A 25,805-nucleotide genomic window follows, 5' to 3' on the forward strand; every position below is an offset into this window, starting at 1 on the left:
TATTTATAGGATTTCCTGAGGGGTCACTTGGGGTTAAGACTGACCCAAGCAGTTACTCATGTGGTTAGGGCTGACCCATTCTATAATACATGTGTGCATACAATAATTCATAACTCAACTTCCACTTAACCAAATCGGGTTGTCTTTAGGTCGATTTTGGTCCTCTCGAAAAGAGGAATATAATGCAATTATTATCTTGGTCATTTGAGCTGTCCAATGTGGAATTTAACCTGCAGTTGCAAAAATTAACATACTTTACATAGACAAATTTGACCTTTTACAAAGTGTAACATGACTTCATTACATGACAATGACTCTAACATTTTATGACTAGATGACAAATAAATCCTAAAGACTCTCAATGGGAGTCTTGACTCAAAAACAAAATCCCTTGCTCATGAAACCCATGAAGCAAGTTAATAAAATAAATTTATTTTTCTTCTTTACATCACATTACATAAAATCATAATTACATGTCATTATGAAGACCGAACCTAGTTACACTTTTCAACACTCCCTCTTAACTAGGGAGGTATTCATAATCGTATTTGGATTTTCTCAATTTGAAGAATTTCTCATAAGAAGAATTCGGATTCATAACTCATTTGTATAGCATCATATCAACCAACATTGTTACATAGCAAGGCCTTGACTAACAACTCCTTATCTCCACAAGATCTGAGCTCAATGTTGGTGAGACCAATGATTTATAGATACCCTCATCATTGTCTCTCTTGGAACATACCCCACCTGGGTTCTCTCAGGATATGTTCCATGAGGACTATTATTATCTTAGACTCCCCAACCCTTAAAGAATATTGGTCCTCCACGACTACTCTTTCATGGGATGCCCTATCTCATCCCCAAAGAGTATCGGATGCCAAATGATTACCCAGTCCTCCATTCTGTCTTCCCAAGTGAAGAGAAAAATGACATGTCTATCTCTCCCTTTCACATAGGGAGGAAATATTCCAATAAAGGATGTACTCATTCCTATAACAAAGGAATATACCTAAGCTCCTTGCTTAGGAATTTTATCCGAGTTTCTTCTAGCTCCCTCTTAACTAGGGACCTATAACAACTCCTCATGTGGAACAACTAGCTGCCTAAAGAACTCCTCTTTTCTTAGATGTCATCAATTTATTTTGTCATGGAGTCTTCATCTTTCAGGGACTTCTTCATAGGGCACAGACCATCCAACACTTTCATTCATGAGTTAGTCATGTCCTTGTCTCATTAGAAAGTGATCCATCAGGTTTTTCATATGGTTTTTGCTTTATGTCATTCTGCCTTCATGCCATATTTTCCGAAAGGATCTTACATCCTTCAATATGGTCTACTTGGAAGTCATCCACAGATCTTCCATAGGCAGTGCTACATAAGCCCATCCAGATATTAGTTCAAAAATAAGCAATGAACTTCTTAAATCAAAACTACCTTTGTGATGGTCTTTCATCATGACATCTTCCTATAGGTATCAACATCCTGTATACAGATTGACACATTCTTCAAAGATATTCATTGTCAAGGGTCTCTATCTTTACTGACTTCCATCAAAGTCTTCATATCTTTCCATGAGATATTTTAGTCAAATCTTCTTGGTCTTCAGATGTTGAATGCCTTCTTCCTTTGTTGCAGATTATCACGATCTCTTCCTTTCTTTTCACACACTTCATTCTCAGGAGATTCCAATCAGAGTTTCTTAATTGTAGTCAGTTTCCTCATGATTCATATGAGAACATATTATGTTGATTTCATCTAGTGTGACTTTTTCCATTCTGCAATATTTCGGAGGAGGAGATCTCTTCTTCTCTTGATCATATTTCCCGAAATGGAAATAGTGATCCATATTATCTGCAACCACATGACATAACTTTCATAATAATCTATGTAAGCATACATACCTCACCTTTCCTTCGGTCATCCAGACTTCCTGTAGCAGCTTCATTTGCACGAAAGAACTTTCTGCTTTCTTGTTATGTCATCACACCATCATTTCTTGAATCCCACGAGTTGGAATTCATGATGAAACTCTTGCTTTCTTTCTAGATCGGTGAATCCTTCGATGAGGATTTCATCAAAGAAACTTTAGAATGTTTCATATGCTCACCCGGCAGAGGTTTTCTTTATTGACTATTGTATGATGATCCTAGTGGATGATGACCTCTACTTATTTTTATGAGGTTTCCAAGAGCTCCCATTCTTTGTAAATAGGATTTCTTTTAGACATTATTTCTGCTACTCATGTCATGAGCTCTTACTTCTAATGCTTCTATCAAAATGCTATTTTCTAATCTGTTGCATCCTATCTTATTTACATTGCTTCCTATCTATAAATTACAAGTGAAAAGTACCTTCTAGTGAAGAAGATCATCTCAGTCATAGTAGAGATCTTTTTGCTTCTTCCTTCTTAAGCTTCTTTGTCTCAGGTTCTTTCACTTCCTTAATATGGGCTTCTTCCTTGTCCCTCTTGCGTTTAGGACAATCTCTTCTATAATGCCCAAGTTTCTGACAACCATAGCATCTTTCCTTAGCCATGTTCTTCTTCTTTTTCTTTGGAGGATCAAACTTTACAAATTTCCCTTTTCTTCTTGACATTGATTGATCCCTTCTATCTGAGTTCTTGTTACTTTCTTTCTTTAGCCTGTCTTCTTCTGCCTTGCAGAGAGACCATAATCTGATGAATGGGATAGCTTCCTCTTCACTAGTAGATATGAGGTTACCTTGCTCATCAGTCAATGCATTTAGAATAACGAAGATTATTTCGTTATCAGATACCATCTCTCCTAGATCCTACAATTGTCCTTTTATTTGAGATGCTTTTGAAAGACACGATGATATCCCTTCATCCTTTGACACCTTCAATTTATATAGATTAGATCTAAGTGTTATGATATTTTCTATCGTGCTCTTAAAGAAAAGTTCTATTAGTATATCATATATTTCTTTAGATGTCTCCAACTTGGCTAGATAGGAAATGAGTGGATCTTTGATAGACTCCTTTAGAATCTTTTGAGCCTTGAGATCCCTTTCCATGTATTCAGATAATGCTTGTTCTTCGGATGGCTTGGAGACCTTTCCATGAACATGATCAATGACTTCATTTACTTCGAGGACTATTTCTATCCTTCTTTTCCATGCAAGGTAGTTTGATATCCCAACCAGCTTTTGGTTCTCCTTGAAACATGAAGTCATTTTCACTAGATTAGATTATAATAAAAGGTACTTACTTGAGAAGATAGGATCTTCAACTTGATGATGAACTTGTTGCTTCGAATGATCTCTTTCAAGTGAGATCCTTGCTTCAATAGAGAGAAGATTGCCTTTCGATCCAACCTTCCTTAGATTTGAAGAGCTTCCACTTCTTTGGTGATGTATGTTCTTTGGATTGCTTCTAGGGTTTCGGTCTTTCTGCTTGCTTCCTCCTTGTAGATGATTTCAAGACTCTTGTTGGTGTAGATTTCTTCGATCTAGGGTTTTGAAGATCTTTCCCTAGGTAACCCTTGAATCTACTATGATCCTTCTTCGATGCTTGATGTCTTGTGTGTCAACTTGCTTTTGAATGCCCCTTTTTGACTTCAACACCTAAGCTCTGATACCATGTTGAGAAATCTAGGGCATGGATGGTTAAAAGATTTCTCTGCTTGATAATTGCTTGTGATATACTTTTACTTCTTAGTTTATAGTCTTTTCTTTGTTTTATTATTATTGTGTTCTTTTCATCAAGACAATTACCAATATGCGCAATAAAAGACAAGTGACATAGTATGTAGGCTTCTCAGCCAGGGCCAAAAACCTCTCACCTCTTGAGAGGAAAACCCAATCAAAATTCTTCTTCTATATCTTCAATTGACGAGTACCAAGACCATGACACAGACCCTTGACTCTAGTATCCTCACAAGAACCTTGCCACTATCCTTGATGCTTTGCCTCTTCCCTTCGACTTCCTTCTTGATCTGGAACTGCTCTCCTCGGCTCTTTCTAGAGAAACTCGGTCTCTATCCTTCACACTGCTTCTTCTCGGCTTCCCTAGAGAATCTCGGTCTCTAGGTCTTCACTGGTCTCTTCTAGAGAAACTTGGTCTCTAGATCTCAGTCACCCAAAAGAATCCTTCTCTTGCTACCCCAGAAGAAAACCCTCCTTCGCTTGCCCAGAAGAAACCTTTCTTCGTTGCCCCAAAAGAATCTCTTTTGCTGCCCTAGAAGAAACTCTTTCATTGCCCCAGAAGAAACCCTTCCTTCGCACTGCCCAGAAGAATCTCTTTCTTTGTTGATCCAGAAGAATCTCTCTTCGATATGCCCAGAAGAAACCTTCTTGTCCTTCCTTCGCACTTCTCATTACAACTCCTTCACACTCCTCCTTTACTCTTCTTCGCACTTCTTGACCGAAAGCTTGTCGAGTTTCTTGCTACTAATGGAGGCCCAGTTACGCTATATATACACTTCCACACATGTCCTTTGGGCCGACATGATCACTTGAAGTTAGGCTGACTTCTTCTAGCAACTTCTTCCATCGTTGTAGGCCGACTTGAAGAGGATAAGTGACAAGGTCTTGGAGGATACTTTACATAGACAAATTTGACCTTTTACAAAGTGTAACATGACTTCATTACATGACAATGACTTAACATTTTATGACTAGATGACAAATAAATCCTAAAGACTCTTAATGGGAGTCTTGACTCAAAAACAAAGCGCTTGCTCATGAAACCCATGAAGCAAGCTAATATAATAAATTTATTTTTCTTCTTTACATCACATTACATAAAATCATAATTACATGTCATTATGAAGACCGAACCTAGTTACACTTTTCAACATGATTTATAGACACTCTCATCATTGTCTCTCTCAGAACATACCCCACGCGGGTTCTCAGGGTGTGTTCCATTAGGACTATTCTTATCTTGGATGCCCTATCTCATCCTCAAAGAGTATTGGATGCCAAATGATTACCCAATCCTCTCATTTTGTCTTTCCAGGTGAAGACTAGAATGATGTGTCTATCTCTCCTTCTCAATTAGGGAGGACATATCTATTCCATCAAAGGAATTTACTCATTCCTACACCTGGAATGTACCTAAGCTCCCTCTTGGCTTAGGAATTTCCAAGTTTCTTCCAAGTAAGAAACTTTCCAGGCTCCCTCTAAAAATAAGGACCTACAATAGCTCCTTAGGTGGAGATGATGGGACAACTAGCTGCTTGAAGAACTCCTTCCTTTGATGTCATGAATTTCTTTTGTCACAAAGTCTTCATCTTTTGGGACTTCTTCATAAGGCACATACCATCCATCACTTTCGTTCACAAGTCAGTCACGTTCTTATTCCTTTCATCAGAAAGTGATTCATCGGTCTACATCTGGCCTTGCTTTATGTTATGCTGCCTTCATTATGCTTTCTTCTTTAGAAGGATCTTACATCCTTCTACATGGTTCTCTTGGAAGACATCCATAGTTCTTTCCTCCGGTAGCCCTGCATAAGCCCATCTAGATACTAGTTCATAAATAAGAAATGAACACTTAAATCATAATTACCTTTGTGATGGTCTTTCCTCATGACATTTTCCTGTAGGTATCAAACATCTAATGTATATGTTGACTCCTCTCTTAAAGATATGTTTTGTCAAGGGTCTCCATCTTTTTCCAGACTTCCCTCAGAGTTTCCATATCTTTCTGGGAGATATCACGATCTCTTTCTTTCTTTCTTCACATATTTTCTTTTCGAGAACTTCAAAGTTCCTCAGTTGTTGCCAACTACCTCATACTACATATGAGGACATATTATGTTGATTTCATCTAATTAAACATGTGAATCATGCATTCTTACATCCCTTTGAGGGAGGAGATCCTTTCTTTGATCATGCCTTAGTGATCCCTGTTGTGCAACCGTATGACATGACTTCCATAATATCAAATGTGAACATACATACTTCATCTTCCTTTTGAATCATCCAAACTTCCTGCAGTAGTTTTCTTTGAATGAAGAGACTTCATTCCCTTGATTTGCTTCACTGTCATGTTATCATACCATCATTCTATGAATTCCACAAGATTGGAATTCTTGCAGAACCACTTACTTTTCTCTTGATCGATGAATCTTACAATTCCATCAGAGAATCTTGAGGGTTTTGCATATCTTATCTTGCAATGGTTACAATTTGACAAATGTATGATAACCCTTTTTCCTAGATGACTTCTTCCTTCTTCACAAGTATCACTTCTAATGAGGTTTACAAAGGGCACTTCTAATGAGGTTTACAAAGGGCTACATCCTACATAGTTGATTTCCATAGTTTTTGTTCCAGACATTCATCATGTAATAGATGTCACGAGCTCTTACTTCTAATGCTTCTACCATGATGCCATTCTAATATGATGCATCCTATCTTATTTACAAGGTTTCCTATCTATAATACAACAAAAGAGTACCGTCTAGTGAAGGAGATTCTCTTAGTCATAGTAGAGATCTTTCGCTTCCTCCTTCTTAGGCTTCTTTTTCTTAGGCTCTTCTACTTCTTTGGTAATATGGCCTTCTTCCTTATTCCTCTTGTTATTGCCCCTTTTAAGCTTAGGACAATCTCTTCAATAGTGCCCATATTCTTGACATACATAGCATTGTACTTTAGCCATGTTCTTCTTCTTTTGAGGACCAAATTTTCCAAATTTTCCTTTTCTTCTTGACATAGCAGCATACGCTTGATTCTGCTCATTTGTTCCTACATCCGACTTTGCTTGCCATCTGGCTTCTTCGATCTTACATAATCACCATAGATCTTGAAAGGGAGTGGCTTCTTTCTTCCCATAGATACTTGAAGTGAAGTTGCCCCATTCCTCTGGTAGTGCATTTAGTGCTACAGTGGTCATTTCTTTGTCAGACATTATTTCACCCAGATCTTGAAGTTGATCTCTTATCTCAGAAATCCTCATAAAATATGAGGCTATTCCTTCTTCCCTTGAGATCTTTAATTTGTAGAGTTCTTTCCTTAGAGAGATTACTTCTCCAGCAATACCTACGGAAAATAACTCTACCAATTTGTCATATATAGATTTTGCAGTGTCTAATTTTGATACATATGGGATGAGAGAGTCTTTGATGGATTCTATTATAATCCTCTGGGCCCTCACTTCTCCCTTCATGAATTTGGCATGTGCTTGAGTATCTTCTTTGGGAGGTTGAGTTATTGACCCTTTGATGTGGTCCATGACTACATTCTCAATGAGATTTAGGTCTGTTATTTTCTTCCATGCAAGGAAGTTTGCAGCCCCAACTAGTTTGTTGCTTTCCTTGCAAAAAGACATTTTGATAGTATCAGATGAAGTCATAAACTTACTTGAATATTTGCTGCTTGCTTCCTCCTTAATCTTGATGTTGATGGAAGATTTACCCCTTGAAACTTCACGGTCCTTCTTTAATGATCTAGCCTTTTTTTTATTAGATGCCCCTTCTTGACTGTAGCACCTAAGCTCTGATTCCATCTTGAGAAATCTAGGGCATAGATGATTAGGAGATTTTTCTTCTTGATAATTTCTTGTGATATGCTTTTTCTTCTTGTATTATGATCTTCTCTTCGTTATGTTATCAATGTGTTCTATTCATCAAGACAATTACCAAATAAACAATAGAAGACAAGAGACACAGTATGTATTATGATCTTCTCTTCGTTATGTTATCAATGTGTTCTATTCATCAAGACAATTACCAAATAAACAATAGAAGACAAGAGACACAGTATGTAGGCTTGTCAGCCAGGGCCTAAACATCTCACTCTTTGAGAGGAAAACCCGATCAGAAATTCTTCTTATAGATCTTCAATTGACGAATACCAAGTGTGAAAATTCAGTTACCGCAACAACTGATTTATTTTACCTACTTATTTTCCAATAAGTTATTTACGAAATCCCTTCAGTAAATATTAAAATAAATTCTACTGCAGATATCACACCATTATACATAAACAAATACATGCACAAGAATCAAACACATCAACACAGTTATTTTTGGACAATTGTCCCCGGAAAAACCCAATGCGGGAAAACTGGTGCAGCAGAGGAGGATTTTATTAATCAACTTTTCTTGAGTACAACTAGGGTGCCAAACTGGCTCACCCAACAGAGATAACCACACAACAGTAATACCATAAAATTCTTCGACGCTTCCCTTAAGCTCAGCGTCAGTCCAGTTGGCCTCTGCGCAACTCCCAGACCCTCTGCGTCAGCACTCTGCCTCACTGTGTCAGCACTTGGCCTCTCTGCATCACCCACGCGTGCCCTCTATTCACTCCGCAATCCAACTGCCTCTGCGTCTGCCTCTCTGATCTCTGCGCTGGTCCTTCGGTACTATCCCTGCCTCTCTGTTATGTACTCGCTGCCTCTCACTGCAATCTAGACTTCTAGTTCGAATTTATCAGCAAACCCCACTCCAGAAATCGAACTGACGGGTCTCCCTCTGGTGTGTCTCCAACTGACCCTCAAGTCTTCTCTTATACTTTTCCTGTTGATGAATCAACGGTCGAGATTAAGTTCCTAATCAACGACTAAGATTAAAATAGACTTGATCCTTATCTCTTAGAAGCTTCTCATCCTTACCTTTATTAATACCTATTAATATTTTTATTTTCCTACGTTTAGACTTAGGAAGTCATTAAAAATATTAATTATTTTAATAACTCCTCATCCGGATAGAATTTTCCAAAATGATTTTTGGGTCTTGGAGATCTCATGTGCTTTAGCCTCTCCACCAATTTTCATGGCTAGAGCACATCCGATGCTACCCCAAATCAAGGGCAAGACCATGACAAAGACCCTTGACTCTAGTGTCCTCCCAAGACCCTTGTCACTAGCCTTGATGTTTCGCCTCTTCACTTTCTCGGCTTCTTCTGCTCTCCTCGACTTCCTTCCAGAGAATCTCGGTCTCTACTCTTCCACACTGCTCCTCTCGGCTACCCTAGAGAATCTCAGTCTCTTAGGTTAACCCTATTTCAGAAACCCTTGGATAGATTATGCTCCTTGATTAGTCTCTTCAAGAGAGAGTCCTATAACACTTCTCGACTTCCTTTTGCGAGATCATATACCCAAACAATGTCTCCTCAATGCAACAACTAGTTCTTCGCTCTTCTATGCCTTCGGTCCTTCTTCTTTCGCATGTGGGAGAGAATGTAACCCAAATCAGAAACCCCAGAAGAATCCTTCCTTCGCTATACTTCCTTTGTTCTTCGCTTTACTTCTTCTAGTCCTTTCTTCGCACTTTTGCTTGTAGGCTCTTCTTCAGACTTCTCTTCACCGAATTGTTTGCCTCTAAGTGAGGCCGAGTGTGGCTATATATACGCACTGTCTCATGTTCTTTAGTCCGACATGATCACTTTAGGGAGAGCTGACATGATCTTCTAGATTGCTCCATTCATTGTAAGCCGACTTGAAGAGGGCTAGTGACAAGGTCTTGGAGGAATGCTTTACATAGACAGGTGTGACTCTTTACAATGTGTAACATGACTTCATTACATGACAATGACTCTTTTATTCTTTTATGACTAGATGACAAAATTCCTAAAGGCTCTCAATGGGAGCCTTGACTCAAAAATAAAATCTCTTGCTCATGAAACCCATGATGCAAGCATTACAATATTTTATTTTTCTTCTTTACATCTCTTTACATAAAATCACAATTACATGTCATTATAAAGACCGAACCTAGTTACACTTTTCAACACTTGTTTTCTCCCATCAACCACCAAATATACAAAAAAAGCAAAATCTATCATTAACATTTTGTTTATTTTAAATCTAAATAAAATTTATTGAATACCTTTAGATTAGATTTCATTTTAAAGTCTAGTTATTTAATTTCGAGAATATTCATTTTCTAGAATTTTTCAATTAGGGCTTTGCTATGAAAATTCATATATTTCAAATCCTAATTGGATTTTTTCCCTAGATATAGTGATCTCAAGTTTTATCTATGTTCTCTGCGCTATTTACATTATTTATGTAGGTCTGAAATTTACCTTAGAATACATAAAATCGGATTTACATTAGTTTCAAGTCTTGTTCTCTTCATTCATAAATATCTTGATATAGACTTGATATATATTCACAAGTTAGAATCAATATTTCAAGTTTTAATTGTGTATTTTCCTTGAGTTGTTATTGCAATTTACCTATATTTCATTTGAGGAATAGTTGATTAATTAAAGTAATCGAAACTAATCTTCATAGAACATTAGTTGGATTTACCTTTGATTCAAGTCTATTATGTTTCACGTTGATAATCTTTCATATTAGACTTGCTTCATTCATATTAGGAAGTTTCTTTTATTTAGTATCTTTTATTTCCTAATAGAGATTTAACCATAGGAGTTTAGTTAAAGTGATTATCTTTTCTGGGTTGATTCCTTTCTAATAACAAATCTGAAATTTACATTTAATTTCATAAATCAGATTTGGTAATTGGACAAAACAAGGTATTCATTGTACTTGTCTTCACTTCAGCACAAATTGGAAAGAATTCTTAAGGCTTCATACACTAGAGCAATCTGTTTTAAGTTCAAGTTTGCATCTCTTGTATTTTATCTTTCACTTTTCACTTGAAGTTGTTTCTTTTAAAGCATAATTTGGGTTTATTACAAGTTGCATAACTCACTCACCAAATTGTTGCTTAACCTAAGTTTTTCTCTTCAAAGTTCTCTCACTAACTTGGGTTGATAATCAATATCTTGGAAATCTGGAATTCACTCTTGCACATATAATAAATCAAATTTGAATTTTATCCATATGCTTTCTTTGCATCTAAGTGGATTAACATGATATATGCTCACTTCAATAAGGATTAATCATCTTAAGACATCATATCATTGAGTAATTGGATCCTTTATATTTCTTGTGTTATATCTTTTGTGGGATTCATTTAGTCCATAGTTAAACTAAATATTTACATTTCTTGGCTTAATCATATTGAGGATTTACCTAGGCTCTTCTTGTGATAAATTGTATATCAAAGGGATACCCCCGTTGGCTTCTTGAGAGCCAGCGAAAACTGAAGGCGAAGTTGTGTTGAGGTGATAGTGATACGACTTCCATTTGTTACCCCAAGTTTGCTTCTGTGGATCTGGTAACATTTTGGCATTGTCGCTGGGAAGGAAGTCCATAATGCATATTTTGTGGAGGAATCTTCTTGTATGTTTAGTTTTTGATGATTATGTTTTAGGTTTTAACTCATATAGCTTTAGAGTCATGCATTTGTTCTATTCTTTGCTTGGAGAAGGCACCCACCTTGGAGTTTTATTTATCACACATCCATTTTATTTTTGGCATTCATTCATGCTATCTCAATTCTCATGTGCCCTTTTGAAGGTTTATTATTGGCAGGTATTGATGGATATTTCCCGCAAAGCTTACCCATTCACACAAGTCTAGTGCACCTTGCATGAGCTTGCTCCTTGACCACGTTGCTATCTTTCACTTCAAGAAGTGCACCATAGTTGAGGTGGCTCGTGTTTGACTATTAAACCCATATACATCATCTATCCTTTGCTAGGAGATGAGACACTCTTGGAGGTTGATCATAACATACTATAGAATCTAGATGTTATTTTTAGGAGGAGAGGGCATCCATCTTGGAGGTGTTCTATTGCACACTTTCACTTGCTTCCTTCTTCAATTAAGTCACTCATGTGTGCAAGTGGGAGGTTCTTTCCAGTAGGTTTCATGCATCTTTGGCGTAGTGGAACACTGTAGCTGGAGGAAGCTTCTCTCGTTCTATTCTTATCTCTCTTTCATTCCACTCTAGGGTGTTTTTTGTTGTAAAATCTTAGTCTTGTTCTATAAGAGTTGGAGAGTCCCATTGAGTGGGTTGATCATGTTGGAAAATGTAACTATGTTTGGTCTTCTTTAATGTACTTGAGTCATTATGTAATGTACTTGTCAAAAAAATAAAGAAAAGAATTTTTGTTATTATTATTGTGACTTATTAAAGCATGGGTTTCATGCTTGGGTCACCATGTTTTAGGTCAAAGTCCCCATTGATGACTTCTAGGATTTATTCTGAGTCAATAGAGTCATTGTAATTTTAAAGAGACCCTTCTTGGGCTTTTAAATCATGTAAAAAGGTTAAGTATTGAGTCAATTATGATTTATGTAACTTCCACACCATGTCGGCCTAGAAGAAGATCAAGTCGGCCCAAGGACCCTATTCGACCTCACATGGAGCCTATAAAAGCAAGCTCATTGAAGTCATTTGGAGCATCATTCTCACACGCAAGTTCGAAATCTCTTGTAGCTGGGAAAAAAGTGCGAAGTCCTCTTGTAGCTGGGAAAGAGTGCGAAGTCTGTTGTCGGGAAGCCGAAATGAATTCAAGTTTGGGGAAGTCTAAGGAGAAAGGAAAAATTGAAATTTTGGTGCCTCTCTCTCTATGCTTCGTGGTCTGGATTGGGAGATCAAAGTCTCCTAAGTTTTGCTGTTTCCAGAAGCTCCCTATTGCCGGAAGCTGCTGCCTAGTCGAAGTTGCTGGAAGGGGTCGAAGATCTGGGAGGCTGACTTGGTGTGGAGGGAAAGTCTGGTCTTGGTCTAGGGTGAAGAGTCTCAAAGAATACTATTGAAAGGAAGAATTATATTGATTGGGTTTTCCCTGTGCCTATATCTTGTGTCTCTTGTTTTTGTGATCTTCATACACACATAATATGGTAATTGCTTGATGAAAGATAAGATAATAAAGAAGTAAAAGAAGCCAACACACTCACAAGTAATTATCAAGAAAGGAGAATCAAACCCTAATATAATTACTTTGATTTTCCAACATGGTATCAGAGCTAAGGTCAGGAAGAGTCGAAGATCACTTTGTTGGCATGGATTCTCCCTCTATGATGAACTACATAAGAATGGGTTTCAACACTGCTAGAAGCTGGATCAAGAAGGTCATCTACTACTTGTTCAACAAGGTCAAGAGTCAAGGATTCTTGGTTGCTCTTACAGGTTCTCTTACTGATGACTATGCTGTTAGAGGCCTGGGATCAACATCGTTGAAGCTGGATAATGGATCGAAGTTGCATTCTATATGTTCCAGGTTTGAAAAAGAATTTGCTTTTTATTGTTTAGAAGATAAAAGGGAAATAATTGTTTTTGTTGATGGAAAAGTATTGGTTTGGGAAAAAGACTCTAGTATTGATAATGCTAGGGTTATTGGAGTTCGTGAAACTAGGTCTAAAGAGATATTAAACCTCATCCATTCCAATGTGTGTGGGCCCATGTCTGACAAATCACTTGGAGGTCATCTCTACTATGTAAAATTCATTGATGACCATTCAAGAAAGACATGGCTCTGCCTCCTCAAGAAAAAGATGAAGTATTTGACAAGTTTAAGGAGTTTAGGGTTGAAGTGGAAACCCTAACTGAAAGAAAGATAAAAACTCTGAGGTCTGACAATGGTGGGAAATACACTTCTAAGGAATTGATTGCATATTGTAAGGAAGCTAATATTAAGAGGGAGCTCATTGTTCCCTATTATCCTGAACAAAATGGATTGGCCGAAAGGAAGAATAGGTCAATTGAAGAAGGCATTCGAACTATGCTCCTTGATCAAGATCTACCAAAGTTCTTATGGGAAGAAGTAGCGATGACAACCGTATACATTCAAAATAGGAGTCCTCATAAGAGTCTTGATAATACAACACCCGAGGAAGTATTCACAGGAAAAAGATACGAGTGTGGATCACCTCCGAATCTTTGGAAGTCTAGCATGTATTCATGTTCCATAAGACATTTGCTATATTCTCAAGTATGAAGGAGAACCTCTCAGGACAAGGTAGGTCAAGGAACAAAGGTATGCTTTAAATACATTGATTTCTTTATATTGAAAGGATTCTTCATTTGATAGTCTATTACTGACATTGTTATGTCTAGCTATATTGAATCATAATGATTCTTGTTTTTGGATGATTCATCTCTTGATAAATCTACCCACCCCCTCTGATACTCTGAACTGATTTTGTAGAACCCTAGACAGGTTCTAGAAAACCCTAATCGAAGGGTATGCTAATGTGAATGTCTGAAACCCTAAACTGCTTAGGGATATTGTGAAATGCTATTTGAAGTTTGATGATGTCATGTTTGGGATTTTGGTATGATTAGGAAAACCTAACTTGTTAGGGTTGAATGATAAGGTCTAAAATCTTGAACCTTTGAAGTTTTGGTAATGTTGGGTTTGCTATGTTTCTACATTGAAACCCTAGCTCATTAGGGTTTGGTGGAATGTGTGAGAAAGACCCTTATATTGTCTTAGAAATGATTTCCTTGGTATGTGTGTGTTTGTCTGATCAAACCCTAGTCAAATCAAGTTTGAATGTCTAACTCTTATTTGATATTTTCTGTGAAGTTGGGTTTGACTAACACATGATATGGAATGTATTTGCATGATGATGAAATCTAGGCATATATATTAATGTTGTCGGACATATTGAAACCCTAGCTTGGTCTAGGTCAGATGTATTAATGTTGTCGAACATATGATATGCTTATGTATGGTTATGAATTCCTAGATATGTGTGTTGACCTAGTTATTGATGGTCATAAGTCTTAGGATTTAATGGAAGTCCTTGTTTGAGATTCTAGGATGATGATATTTGGTAATCTAGGGTTTTGCAGCTAAATCCTAGTAGTAACATTGTCTAGTATGTAACAATTTGAAATCTATTTAATGATTGTTGAGATTGTGAAAATGGAATTCTAGGGTTTTGGAGTTAAACCTTAGTAGAAGTAGAAATCTCTGATGTATGATGAATATATGATAATTTGATATTTGTGTAAGATTGTTGAAATCTGAGTTTTTGGTTGGGATTGATGGTTGATCGGAAATCTAGGGTTTGCAAATAACCCTAGTGGAAGTTGGTCATGTTAGTGACTAAGTTGTGATTGGTTTTGATTGATTCCTTTTTATGAAATCTAGGATTTGTATGAAACCCTAGTGAGAAGTCTAACATATGAATTTTGAAAGGTTGTTGGATGCTTTATATTTGTTTGAATTGTTTCTAGGGTTTGCTATATGTTGTAGTAAGGTATGTCATACCTTTGGAAGTAACATTGAAACCCTAGATGGAATGAAAGTTGTTATGAAGTCTAGGGTTTGTGACTAAGTCCCTAGCAAGATGATGAAGAGTATATGTCTCTTGTTTGTAAATTAAGTTTGGGTATCTGATATGTATAAAGTTGAAATGCTTCCGTGATTTTAATATGGCTAACATCATGCTTCTATAGATTTGGTTGTACTTGCTATCTAAGTTGTGCAGGTACACAATCTTCAATTTGGTGAAGATGCTTGTTGATAAGCATGATGAGGATGATAGTAACTCTGATGAAATGGTTGGAAGCCATGAAAGATTCTCTGATGACGAAAAGAAGAAGCCTAACTCTTGGATGAAATCTCCCTAGGTTAAGAGGGAGCTTGAATGGAAGGAATCTCCCTAGGATAAGAGGATGATTGAGAATATTCCTTGTATAGGAATGATTAGATCCTCTTTGTTTAAGAGGGAGTGACAAATATGATTCTCTGCTTCATGTGTCATGCACTAGACCAGGACTAACAACCGTAAGTTTTAGTGAAAGCCATGAGTAGGAGAAGGAAATTGGAGAATGTATTTTGAGGTGCTGCTGAAAGAAGGAAAGCAGGGTTTAATTGAAGAACATGTTGCTACATATGAAGTAGGAAGAATAATGTTGACAAATCTTCTATCAAAGATTTGGTTGATAGTCCTACTAAAGAAAGTTGAGAAGCAACATCTGTTGTCTGGAAAACCTCGGAGGTTTGTATTTGAATATGTACATGTGAAAATATTATTGATTGGGGTTGTGTTTGTACAAGTGAATCTCTCGAAGTTTGATAGCATGCTGGTTACCAATCAGTTTGATTGGGAGAGATTGGTTATCCTTGATCTGTTGGATCAAGGGGTGTTGAGGCATTGTGAGTGAAGCATTGCCTGGGAAGACATCTAGATGGCAATATGTGTTGATGTATAGGTCTCGAAGTTGGAAAGGTGGTGTTGGTTATTGAGCTTTGTTTTGGAAACACACCTGGATTTCTGGGTTGATGGTTAGCAAGTAACACTGATGGTACCTAGAGGGGCTGAAAGCTTGAGTCCATCTTATTCCCACTTGGATAGATTGCCCTGGTCAAGAATCTAGTCCATGGCATTGTGATGCCTACACTATTGAGTCACTGATTGGATAGATTTCCCTGGTCAAGAATGTAGTTCATGGTATTGCAGTGCCTAAATTGTTGAGAGACCACTTGGATAGATTGCCCTGGTCAGGAATCTAGTCCATGCCATTGCGGTGCCTAAATTTCTTCATATAGTTTGAGATCTTCCATTGTATTTGTACATTATGAATACCTCCCTAGTTAAGAGAGAGTGTTGGAAAATGTAACTATGTTCAGTCTTCATTAATGTACTTGAGTCATTATGTAATGTACTTGTCAAAAGAATAAAGAAAATAATTATTATTATTATTATTGTGACTTATTAAAGCATGGTTTTCATGCTTGGGTCACCATATTTTAGGTCAAAGTCCCCATTGAGGACTTCTAGGATTTATTCTGAGTCAATAGAGTCATTGTACTTTTAAAGAGACCCTTCTTGGGCTTTTGAATCATGTAAAAAGGTTAAGTATTGAGTCAAATATGATTTATGTAACCTCCACACCATGTCGGCCTAGAAGAAGATCAAGTCGGCCTAAGGACCCTATTCGACCTCACATGGAGCCTATAAAAGCAAGCTCATTGAATTCATTTGGAGCATCATTCTCACACACAAGTTCGAAATCTCTTGTAACTGGGAAAAAAGTGCAAAGTCCTTTGTAGCTAGGAAAGTGTGCGAAGTTTGTTGTCGGGAAGCCGAAATGAATGCGAGTTTGGGAAAGCCTAAGGAGAAAGGAAAAATTGAAATTTTGGTGCCTCTCTCTTTGTTTCATTGTCTGGATTGGGAGATCGAAGTCTCCTAAGTTTCGCTGTTGCCGGAAGCTGCTGCCTAGTCGAAGTTGCTGGAAGGGGTCGAAGATCTGGGACGCTGACTTGGTGTGGAGGGAAAGTCTGGTCTTGGTCTAGGGTAAAGAGTCTCAAAGAATACTATTGAAAGGAAGAATTATCTTGACTGGGTTTTCTCTTCGAGGGGGGTTTTGCCCTGGCATGTGCCTATATCTCGTGTCTCTTGTTTTTGTGATCTTCATAGACACATAATATGGTAATTGCTTGATGAAAGATAAGATAATAAAGAAGTAAAAGAAGCCAACACACTCACAAGTAATTATCAAGAAAGGAGAATCAAACCCTAATATAATTACTTTGATTCTCCAACAGATCATTAACTGTTTGAGTCCTTTTAGGGCAGTGTGAGAGAGCATACCATTTGCTAAGAGTTAGAGATTGCTGTCACTTTGTTCTTGTGATTCAATTTTTGATCTTGATGAGAGAAGGTTCTTTGGAAGTGATTTGATGTCCCCTAAAGTGCTTTGAATTTGAAGCCAATATCTCAAAATCTTGTACAAGAGCTTTAGATTCAAGGTGTAATATTTTTTCCGTCTAAATCTCATTTTATTTTTGTTTGATTATGTTGGCATGAAATTTGTGAGATGATTGACCTTGGGAAATATTCCTGCTCAATCAACTATCTTCTATATTCAACTCCATTATCCACAGAATTCAAAAACTGTTCATACATGAGTTTAAGAGTAATTGTATTGCTGTTTCCTGAGTTTACACATGCAGATGGACATTTTCAAAGCTCACATTTAAGGTGTTTTAGAACAGGTTTGCACAGATATTGAGGTGATTTTATATATACATATATAAATCTGCACTGTACTTGTTCATAGCTAATTTGACGCAAGAATCGTTTCTGATTTTGAGTTTACAGCAAGCTTTCTCTGCAGATTTGAGGTAGTTTGGCAGGTACATGTTCAGTTTTGACTTTAAATGTCATAGTGATTCCTTCCTATGGTTAGCATGCACTAGCCTGAATGCAAAGGGATAGTATGGAGGTGACAGTGTACCTTTCCTAGTTAACGGTTGGAACCCTTCTAGTGTCAAGCATTTCAAGTAGATTGCAGTGCAATATTCTATCACCTCAAAAACCGTACCCTCAAAGTTCCCCTCTAAGTAGTTCTCTTTTCTCCTTGACGTGAACTATTAAAACTTAAAAGAATAATGCAATCCTTCTACCTGGTTCTAAATTCAAGGAAATGGTTGTAGATGACTATCGCTCTTCACCAATTGCTGGCCACTGGTCATATTGGCTTCTTTAAGACCTACTCCAGCATAAGGAGTAAGTTTTTACGATGGGGCTTGTTGTCACCCAAAGTGTACACCTAAGGTGCAACGCTCAGAGCAGGAGCTGTCACCCTGATTCCTACTCACTCCATTCTAGTTCTCTCCTAAAGCTAATGGGGGTAGTCCCTAAAGATACATGAAAGGAAGAAAAGTTAAAACTTGTTGAAGCAACAAGTTCTAGGAGATCAAAGGGCAAGATCACTACCTTTCTAGACAATTTGAATTATAATGAATTAACAAGTGTTTTATTAATTGAGCAAAATATAACTTAACAAGATGAAGCAATTAAGAACAACGAGGCAATAATGAGATCAACAAATATAGACTAGTGCCTAATGAACAATGCTCAAAATCAGAGTTGCGGGGGAGCGCTCCCCCCCCCGGCTCCCGCTCCCAATCCGCACTTCGGGCGGGAGCGACTCGGGAGCGGGTCGGGAGCGCGCTCCCGAAATCGCTCCCATTTCTTTCGCTCCCTGCCTTTTCGGGAGCGATTTCGGGAGCATTTTGCCTTCTTTGCAATTTTTTTTTTGTAGTAATGTTTGAAATGCAATTTTTTTTGAAAGAAACAAATAATTTTTGAGTGGGGTAGCTTAATGATCAAGTCTGGGCCCTAGTATTGATATGCTATTCATGGTAATGTTAAATTCTCCTTAATATGCATTTTCATCCTTTTACTTAAATTTTTAACATTACCATGAAATGACCAGGATGTTTGAGAGTGGTTCTGGCCTCATTGGATTTCATATGGAGAAAGTAGAAATTTAGATTTCATTCAAAATCCAGCAAACTTATTAGTTTTTCAGGATTTCAGGATTGGGGGATTGCAATGTTTCCATTGAATATTGTCATGTATTACGGTATGGAACTCATATTTAATCAAGAGCACCAATCCCTTTATGTACCTTGATGTTAGTGACATTGGTTGTCGAACTCCTCTATCATGACCCTCCTAAAAATGTACGCATCACTCAAACAAAATCTTGACTTGACATGCGATGCTTGTTCTATCTTATGTTAATGCTTAGAGGGTGATATTAATGACAAAGATCCCTATACAGATACAGAGGTAATGACAAAGATACCTCTGCATATTAATGCTTAGAGGGTGATATTAATGACAAAGACCTTGATTTTCCAACAAGACTAAAAAATTAGACATTTCTCGTGGTGGCAAGAGGCCCAAGCATAAGAAATAGATAATAGATTTACTTCTCTTTTCTAGTTTCTAGTAACTTTTATAACTATTGACTCTTTCATATTTATTATGATATTTTTTTAAACAATATATGACAATTTAAGTTTGAAGTTGGCAATTATAACTCATTAGTAATGAATTATGAATATGATGCTTCATGAAAGTTGAAAGTTGTTTCATTTCATTTCATTTCATGTTAGATATTATTTGTTGTAATGGTTACACTTAGCTTACAAGTACGACTTTGGTGATCAATGATGATAAATGTTATATATTGAATTTTGAAAGCTTGAAACTTTATGATTGATGAATCATGAGATTCAATATGTTGTATGTTACTATGTAACTAACTTGTGGACGTGGTTGATGAAGATTATAACTTCTAGATGATTGTTGTTGTATGGTTCAATCTATGTTTTTTTATGTTTTTTATATCTAATTCATTATTCTACATGTTTTTGTTGACATATATGTATCAAAATATAAAAAATATAAAATATATATATATTATATAAAAAATGCTCCGGGATTCGCTCCCAAACCGGGAGCTTTTGAAAATGTTGCTCCTGCTCCCGTTTTCGCTCCCGCTCCCCGCTTTTGCTCCCGCTCCCAAGTAACATTGCTCAAAATATATTATATCAGTTGTTTCAAGTTACTAGATAAGTAATGCTGCAAGAAAGATGTTAGTATAATGAATCAAAGGATTATAAGAAACTAGAATATGAGCAATAATACTTGATGAGATCTTGCAAGGAAATATAAAATGGCTAAATACAAGAATGGGAGATAAAACTTGCAAAGAGATGAGCTAAAAACGGGTGTACTGCTATGGGGTCGTTGACACAGAGTTGTCAACAGGGCTTAAAACAGATGTGAAGTTTTTTGTTGCATCATGTGAGATTTGTCAGAGAAACAAAATGGCTCTGAAGAATCTAGGAGTATCGTAGCTGCTGCCAATTCTGAATGAAAAGTGGGAATCCTTTAGCATGGACTTCATGATAGGAATACCTTGTGTCAGGGGAAATAACTTTATCCTTGTGGTTGTGGATCAATTAAGTACACCCATTTTGTTCCATGGATGACACCAACAATTTCTAACAAATTACTGAGCTATTCATTTCATGCAACATATTTATAGGTTGCACGACTTGCCAAAGACTGTCAGTGATTGAGACTCAAATTTTTAGCAATTTTCTGATAGAACTGTTTAACATGGGGTACCACCTTACTGCAGAGTACCAGTTAACATTCTTGGGCAGATGGACAAATGAAGGCCATTAACAAAATGTTTAGAGGGGTACTTGGGGGGTTATGATGCAGACGAACAAGCTTTATGGCTAAAATGGCTGCATTTGGCAGAAATTGGTATACTATAATATGCTACACATTCATTAGATTCCAAGTTCCAAGTTTCTGTTGTGAGTCTTTTGTGAAATTTCCTAAATCTAACACCTTAGAAACCCCTACTGCAATTTTTGGTTTACTATCTCCTACTTGTTCTTTACATTAACAAATTATTTAATTGCATAAACATCGAAGTAAACACAAATGAAACCTTCACAAATATACAAATTATGCACTGAAATAAACTGAGACAATCACACAAGGGACACCGTTATTTTTGGACAATCGTCCCCGGAAAAACCCAATGCGGGAAAACCAGTGCATCATATAGAGGGTTTGTATTATTAAGCAGATTCATGAATACATCTAGGGTGCTAGAAATGGCTCACCTTTCAGAGAATATCCTTGGCAGTAATACCTTTCTCCAGAGACAGATATTCTGACAAATCAGCAACCAGATGATCAATCCCACAGTGACGCTGACTGTTCCTTGTGCTGGACAATGAAAGTTACTCCAAGCACCGGTTTGGAACTGCGTCACCCTCTCTGGAGATGTGTCACCCTCTCTGGAACTGCGTCACCCTCTCTGGAGCTGTGTCACCCTCTCTGGAACTGCGTCACCCTCTTCCGACTCAGGATCTGTTGATCAGTTCCTAGTCTGCCTCACAAAATCTCCCAGCGCTGCCTCTGAAGCCCTATGCGTCCTCTGCGTCAATCTCTATGGCTTCTGCGTCAGCCTCTACGGCCCTCTGCGTCCTTTGTGTCAGTCTCTACGGCTTCTGTGCTAGCCTCTACGGCCCCTTGCGTCCTTTGTGTCAGTCTCTACAGCTTCTGCGTCAGCCTCTACGGCCCTCTGCGTCCTCTGTGTTGGCTCCTTCGGCCTCTGCGTTAGCCCTTCTAGGGCCTGCGCTGTCTCTCCCGACACTTCACTGCCTCTCTGCTATGTATTCTTCAGCCTTGGATGGAAATCCCTTGCTGAACTGCCCCTCACTGCAACTGATCTCTAACTCGATTTCCTCAACAAACCTAGCCCCAGAAAATCAAATTCTTGATCTCTCTTGGTGTGTCTCCAACTGACCCTCAAGCCTCCTCTTATACTTTTCCTGTTGACGATTCAACAGCCGAGATTAAGTCCCTAATCAATGGCTAAGATTAGAACTGGCTTGATCCTCGTTACTTAGAACTTTCTCACCCATTTTATATTAATACACATTAATATTTTTATTTTCCTAAGTTTAGACTTAGGGACCCATTAAAAATATTAATTATTTTAATATCTCTTCATCCGGGTGGAATTTCTCCAAACAATTTCTGGGTTTTGGAGATATAATGTGCCTTAGCCTCTCCACCAAATTTCATGGCTAGAGCACATCCGATGCTACCCAAAATGAACATCTCTTCCAGTTTAAAAGAATCAGATTTTCAAATTAGGTTGATAACAAGGTGGATTCTACCTTCACTGTGAGGACACCTAAGGGTGATGGCAAGTTCATGGTTGTTCCAGTTCTGACAGATATTCCAAGTGTTACATATAATGTTTTCAGTCCTCTAGTTGTTGCAAAATGCTTTACACGACATTTCCAGGATGCCTGAAATGGCTGAGCTATTTTTGACAATTTCTTGAAACTGGTGAGAAGGTTCTTGTCAGTCTACAGAAATAACTGATAAATACTACCTCAACAACTTAAAATGGCATGGGATTCTGCATAAAAAATCAATCTGGGACATCTACCTGTGAAAAGATGAATGAATTAATTTATAAAGTTCTTAGTATTTCTAACTCAATTTTTATTTTTTATTTTTTTGTGTTTTTCTCATTAAAGGCAACTCTAAGCCTGAATTGATTTGTTAAACTTTATCCATGCACATCTATGCACAGAAATTCAAGCTATAACTTTTCCATCGCTTTATGTGTAAATGAATTTGAAATTTATTTGTGTGAAAGATAATAGATTTTTTATTGAAGTTTCCTTCCAGTTTCAGAAAATCTGTTTTGCCTTGTCTTCCTGTTTCCTCACATATGCTCCCATTCCTGTCACTTCCTAACAAGTCTACCCCGATTTTCCTACCCTTATTGGACCCTAGCTATTCCTTTTTCAAGAGACAGTTCCAAATCATTTCCTGTTTCCTTTTCTGGTTCATGGGGACAAGTTGCTTTAACAACCTCTATTTCCTCCCTCAAAATTACAGCTCTTAGATCATTGTATTGTTTTCAGTCTTCCCTTATTTTACAGCCATTGGTGTTGTAGGATTGGGACATGAAGTTTTATGGGAGGTCAAACCCTCATGGTAATAAATGTAAGATTTTAAGAAAACAGTTTTCAAATATATTTTCTATTGTTGCTTACTACTATTCAAGATTCACACTGTCATCATATTGTCAATTTGCTCTTCATGATGTCAATTTCTTGCCTTGGGTTCCATGGTCCTTTACTAAGACTCGTTGAATTTCTACAAACTAGTTAATGGTTTGTTCTTTTCTCTTTGTTCCTTCTATGGTTGTGTTCTTCCCATGTCGGGGAATTTTTTCTTAAGATTGATCACTCACAAAGATGAATCTATGTATAGATGTAAATGAATGTTTTGACCCTTTCGTCAAATTCATAAGAGACAATGATTTTGTTTTATGTATTTTCAGGTACCTTCTTAAAGTACCAATTGTTTCAGCACTTACATATGATTCAAGGTAAGTTGGAAATTTAGATGACCGTTTCCAAAGGTTTCAACACTTTCATATGGTTTGAGGTAAGTTGAAAATCAGACGACTTAGTTTCCAAACCTTTTGCTTTCATGTGCCCACGTTGTTTACCTAATCCAGAATAGTCTTCCTTCCTTATTTGCAATCTTTCACTCCTCTTGTTCTCAGGGAAGGTTTTTCTGGTTTCTAGTATATCTATTCTTATTTGTTCTTTGACACAACCTTAATACACATGCATCTATGTAGCTATGCACATTGATGCATGCATGTGAAGCATGTACAGATATATTCAAAGTTTATAGTGGGAAGGTGTCATCAAGAAAGATTTAAGCAAAAAGGAAGTGAAAATACGTAAAGCATTTCACTAACCTACATGTTAGGGTTTTGAGGAAGGCAAACTCAGTAGTCAAGGAATAAAGCAAGAGGGAGAAGAGTGGCAGCGGAGTGTGATTGTGACTGGAAGGCCTTGCCATATTTAATTGTATAAGATAGTTGTAGGAAGGGCAAATAAATCTGTACCACAGAACAAATACTGGAAATGCCTTTACCTGGGTAATCTAACAGAAAATATGATATAATCAACTAGCATGACAGAACTGTAAATTTGAAACTAAACAGTGTTCTGGAAATGAGCAACAATCAGAACTCTATAGATTGAGATAACTCTCTCCAAACTTTTCCAAACACATAAAGATCAATGAGGACTATTTTAAGAAGTGGACATTAATCTCAGGCCTGAAATTCTCCAAGAGTGGGATTGATGCTGTGCTTGACCAAATCTGTCTCTCAATACTGCATGTAACAAAAAAAGCACAAAAACATACACTCCAAGGTTTAAGGGTCTACTTACCGCTTCAACTCCACCTTCCCATTTGATTTGGCATGCATTATCTATTATCAGGTGTGAGTTAGCTTGTTTCTTGTAATTGGCCGTCCTACTAATCAAGATTTGGCAGATTGCCCTACTAACTGATATTTGATAGAGAATTCCAATGATTAACATAAAGTACCGACGTCATCACAACAAGCTGAACTCAGCAACCTTGTTAACTTTAAATCCTCTATCAATAGAATAGATTATAGCTTGGACCCACAGCACAAATTGTGTGTTTTAAAAAAGGGATCATTGCAATAGTTCTTAGGTAGAGATGCAAATACAGCAGAAATAGATTGCAATGAAATAGAGTACTCTGCATAGTCTAAAAATGATTGATAGCTCACAAGGTTCAAACATGGCATGGCATATTCATTCTTCTAAATATTGAGCTGCTTTTGTTCACATGTGTTTTCAGCAATTGGAGATATTCATAAACTTTTGTGGTCTTGGCTGGAATTCCAGGCCTGGTGATGTAGCTGCATTACAAGCTGTTTTGGCAGATCAACCTAACATTCCAACAAATGAAGGTACCTTCTGTCAGTTGTTTTATGAAGTGTCAATTTGAAAGCTCATGGTTGAATGATGGTGAAATGTACATGGAGAACTAAGTGATGCAAGATGTGAATATTCTTATTTGGGATAGCTTTTAAATTATTCAAGATTGATTGTAAGAATGCCACTTGGAAATTCATGATGTTTTTCCTTATTTTCTGCAGTACAATTTATCTTTAACATCATATTTGCGGAGGAAATAAGTTAGAATTGATGAACTGACACTCATCTGATAAAGATGTCAGCCTGCTCTAAGCAAAGTACTCAGTTACTGGGTGTATGTGGAATTTACTTTGCACGCATAACTTGGAGAATATATTATTCAATCTTGTTGCTTCCTTCAGATTGTTGGTATATAGTCTTGGCCCTTGGAGGCACGAGAAAAATTTCAATGTTCAAATTGCAACACTGAAGAGGAGGATTTTAAATATATATCTATATATATGGTTGCGATAGCTGCCACTTGAATTATTTTACTTTAGATCTAATTTGACTTCCATAATCAGTGTATCACTTCAAAGCTACTTTTCCCACTCAATTGAATCTAATCCTATCTAAATATCAACAGGTGAAATTTTATAGTTTATCTATGCTTTTGTGCAAGATTTAACAGTTCCAGGGATTCCTTTGTGTCTGGTTAATTAAATCCAGTCTCATTATTCTGAATTCATCACCATTTTTTTATTCAAGTTTTTGAGGAAAAGAAGTGAAACCGGTCTAAAATGTTACAGCCTTTTGAATTTTTGCTGATAAGCTTTCATTGTAAGCATTTTACTGAACTTGTTGACACCTAATCATTGGGATTGGGTGAATATATGTAAATAGTAAATAATGGAG

The 25,805-nt window shown here is 37.1% G+C and overlaps 1 protein-coding gene across 8 annotated transcripts in view; it reads left to right on the top strand.

The window, feature by feature from the left end:
• Positions 1-25,449, top strand: part of LOC149228437 (Pentatricopeptide repeat (PPR) superfamily protein) — a 253,815-nt gene extending 228,366 nt beyond the window's left edge. For 7 of the 8 annotated variants that reach the window (XM_089378204.1, XM_089378205.1, XM_089378203.1 and 4 more), the window contains 3 exons: positions 23,480-23,527; positions 24,879-24,943; positions 25,133-25,449. In XM_089378204.1, coding sequence (XP_089234330.1) covers positions 23,480-23,527; positions 24,879-24,943; positions 25,133-25,176 — 157 coding nt within the window. In that variant the 3' untranslated portion in view covers positions 25,177-25,449. The remainder of the gene's footprint in view (positions 1-23,479; positions 23,528-24,878; positions 24,944-25,132) is intronic. The other variant, XM_089378207.1, reaches the window with a different exon arrangement.
• Positions 25,450-25,805: the final 356 nt, after the last annotated feature.

The sequence above is a fragment of the Pinus tabuliformis genome, chromosome J (assembly GCF_031772625.1).
Source record: "Pinus tabuliformis cultivar Carrire ecotype Pingquan chromosome J, CPIR1, whole genome shotgun sequence".
Taxonomy (NCBI): domain Eukaryota; kingdom Viridiplantae; phylum Streptophyta; class Pinopsida; order Pinales; family Pinaceae; genus Pinus; species Pinus tabuliformis.